Source organism: Laccaria bicolor, genomic scaffold (assembly GCF_000143565.1).
Source record: "Laccaria bicolor S238N-H82 LACBIscaffold_77 genomic scaffold, whole genome shotgun sequence".
Taxonomy (NCBI): Eukaryota; Fungi; Basidiomycota; class Agaricomycetes; order Agaricales; family Hydnangiaceae; genus Laccaria; species Laccaria bicolor.
In genome coordinates this window covers 158966-162428 of record NW_001889948.1, presented here as the reverse complement: position 1 = coordinate 162428, position 3463 = coordinate 158966, and the positions used below count along the sequence as shown (strand labels likewise).

General features: G+C 44.6%; 2 protein-coding genes across 2 annotated transcripts; one reads left to right on the top strand and one right to left on the bottom strand.

Moving 5' to 3' along the window:
* Positions 1-499: 499 nt before the first annotated feature.
* Positions 500-1915, bottom strand: LACBIDRAFT_316727 (uncharacterized protein; the record flags this gene model as incomplete). Its single annotated transcript, XM_001889998.1, has 4 exons — positions 500-774; positions 831-1255; positions 1306-1622; positions 1673-1915. 4 exons carry the CDS (start codon positions 1913-1915, stop codon positions 500-502), a joined length of 1260 nt encoding a protein of 419 aa, XP_001890033.1.
* A 279-nt stretch (positions 1916-2194) lies between these two features.
* On the top strand, positions 2195-2478 carry LACBIDRAFT_316726 (uncharacterized protein; the record flags this gene model as incomplete). Its single annotated transcript, XM_001890020.1, has 1 exon — positions 2195-2478. The coding sequence occupies one exon, from the start codon at positions 2195-2197 to the stop codon at positions 2384-2386; it is 192 nt and encodes a 63-aa protein (XP_001890055.1). The 3' UTR covers positions 2387-2478.
* Positions 2479-3463: the final 985 nt, after the last annotated feature.

The following is a 3463-nucleotide window of genomic DNA, read 5'->3' as shown; positions in this document are numbered from 1 at the left end:
TGATCGTAGCATCGTCTGAGCCCAAATCTGATCCCGAGTCTCTATCCTCTTCCAAGGTCGGGTTGACCCTGCTAGGTTTCACTGTGGGCTCGGTCAGAGTATCCTGCTTTGGCCTCTCTTGACCATTATCGGAGTCTGAGTCACTATCATCGGAGCCATCCTCACGATGTTCGTCATGCTGTTTGGTTGGTTTCTTGGTTGGTTTCTCCACGTCCAAGTCTTCTCCATCGTCATCGGAGCCATCCCAATCAGGAGTCCAGTCATCCTTAGAAAACTGTTCGGTTCGTTTCTTGGCCGGCTTGTCCACATCCAAATCCTTCCAACTGTTGTCATCGAACTGCCGATCTTCCACCCCTTCCTTTCTCTTTGGCCTGGCTTCCTCATCTGACGGTGACTCGGTTGCTGCCCGGCCTCTCCTTTGACCCTTGCTTCTGCCGGGCTTCTTGCCCTTCCCAACACTATGAACATGAGGTTTAGGAACGTGAACTTTGATTTTCCTTCATGGAGGTGCTTCCAGCAGCATTTTCCCCTCAAGAAAGGATTTAAATCGAAAGGCGACTTTGTGTTGTTCTTGACGTTCATACCAAAACTGGAGAGCTTCAGTGACCATCTCCATCGGGAATTTGGAGGGATCAAGAAACTTGTAAAAGTTGTTACCTTCTCCATTTACTGATCTCCAAGCTGGGGGTATATATTCTAGATCAATGAAGTCAAGTAACTTTGATCCAATAGCCGTCCAAGGAGCCGATCCCTTACTCTGCCCAGCTGCAAGATCTAAGTAGACAAATGTTTAGTGATACAGGGCAAGAAATCTCTGGGGACCGGCTTACTATAGTGCTGGTTGACAAATGTACGAAGAACATTCAGCCGCCAAATTTGAATATCACGGGAAGTTTTAAGTGGTGGTTTCGATGGATTGGGTAGAATAGGTTCCAGGTATAGGTTCTTCTCCAAAGTCATAGCACCCTGGGATCGGTGTCCTCCTTTGGCCAAAGCAAGATCCTCCAACCCATAGTATTCTTCATTGTGTGCTCTCCAAGAAGATACCGATATTCCTTCCTCATGGAAAGTCCAGCTATGGTTATCAATAAAGTCTTTCCCATTGCCGAGTTCTTGATTGAAGTCGTACGTCGAGACGTCCAAATTACCATTGGGCTTCAGATAACATCCTAAGATAAAGACCCAGACACCCATTGTGTCATAAAGTTCCTTGGAAAATGCATGCATCCGAGCCGTGCAGTTCTTTACAGCCAGTCTACCAAAGGTCCAGATAAGCCAACGTTAGAATAATGAAAATTAACTTACTTGGACTTGAGTTCCGGGTCAACTCCCTTCTTGTTGTACTCCTCGGCCGTCCTCTGCAGTACGTCTTTCTCCCTTTTCTTCAGTTTTCCCATCATTTGAGTCACGACCCGCTCCCGAAAATAAAAATGAGTGGGATCTCCCCCTTTAGGCCTCTTTTGTCCCTCTTCAATGGCTTTGGCACAAAGCCTTTTCGCTTCGGTATCGATGGCGTCCTTGTTCTCATGCTGGAACACATGCCGGGCATGCCACGACTTTCCCATCCTCGGCATTTTCTGACTTCTCTTACGACTGTACCGGGCAAACCACTCTTTAATATCCTACAAGTCCGTCAGGAATCAATTAGAGGGCCCCTGGAAAAAGTACTTACTTTTTTAACAGCTGATCTTTCTTCCTTCTTGAACGATTTTCCATTGGGGAGTATGTCGAGCATGTCTTGCAAAACTCGAGAAAATATCTCAGCACGAGCAGCGTCGTTGGCGTCTCTGTACTCCTGCCGATGTTTTTCCAATAGAGCACTTTCTTCATCAGTCCAATGCCTCCCGGACCCATGGTGCTTGGTTTGACTGGAAAGTGGGGCAGATGGTTCAGGGGATTGAGAATGAGTACTCATAATGATATAATTAATGGTATTTGGGAGCAAAGAGGTAGATGGAAAATGGTAGTCGGGAGCAGAGAGGGAGAACAACTCATGCCAAATACAATGAACAAACAATCACCCCTGATTCGGGAAAGGGAATTACTTTATATATCATCTATCAAAAATATACATAACTGATTGGCACGGAAGATCGAACACGAAACGGAAAAGAACAGACCTTAATCACCTTGCTTGTCAAGGTCTCCCAGGGTCATAAATACCAAACAGGTACAAACAAACTACCCAGCGGCCATGGGGGTCTTTTCTTGCATATCGCGCACGCGAGCAAGCAAGCATGAACAAACAAACTTTCCAGGGGCCATGGGGCTCTTTTCTTGCATATCGTGCACGCGAGCGGGCAAGCATGTACAAACTTTCTACGGATGCATATGGTGCACGCGAGCGAGCAAACCGGTGCAAACAATTGGTCTTTTCAAAACATGATATCGTCGTCTCTTTCTTAGCGCCAGCTCCAATGTTTATATACATAACTATGTAGCGCTATAGCTCTTGAACACTGTTTCCTTTGTTACGAAAAAAAAGTCACATCGTATTGGTGCAAAGCAGTGTATTTGTCAGCAAGCAAGGTGCCTGCTGCCACTGCTAAGTGTCAGCCTCTAGTAACCTTAAATAGCTTAAATAGCGGAACAGTTATGATCACATCACAGGACAAAACCTTAATTAGCTTCCTCTGTAATTATGTCTGTCTGTAATTATCGTCGGTCCATCTAAGTAACTAAACTGGTAACGCAGTTATGGTGGTATATATTGAAGGTACCTTTATACCAATGTATGATGAGGCTGTCAGCGACATACAGATCTTGATATTTTGCAGTCATATTGAAGGTGATAAAAATTAAAAGTTCACAAGAAGCCGCCGTTAAAGAGTATGCAAAGTGTATGAAATATGAGATTGTGTTTCTAATTGACTATTATCCAGTCCTGCTGGCCGGCTTTTATGGCTTGGGTGTGTGCTCATCCCAGTCTTACTGCCAACTTTTTATTTTACGTAGCTGGAAATGCAAATCTGTTATGAATGTTTGCGTTTGCTATTCGACGGCCACATTTTCCTCTTTCCTGCTACGCCCACATTTTCCTCGTTCCCACTACACATCATCATTATATCCTTTGGCCATTTCAACAGTAGACAAACATGGGAAGAAAAGCACACAGCAACATCGCTAATCCTCACTTCAACAGGCTTGTTATCAAAAATGGAAGGAGGTCTTTTCCCTCCTCCACTATTCCCTCTCTGCCATTTTCCCCCGTGAAAAAACGTAACTGCAGCCATCTGGAAAGAGACATTGAAAGGGAACACCAAGATTTGCCATACGTTGAATATGCTCCTCCTCTCGAGGATCATCAACCTTACAGAAATGTGAAATTCCTCTTCCAATATATTCATATACTGAACGCTAATACACTATCAGTCATCCAATGATTACATGAGGGTTTGGAAAGAGACTAAGCATAATCTATACCTCCACGAATTTTGGATAGGAAAGCGTCAAAGCGGGTTGA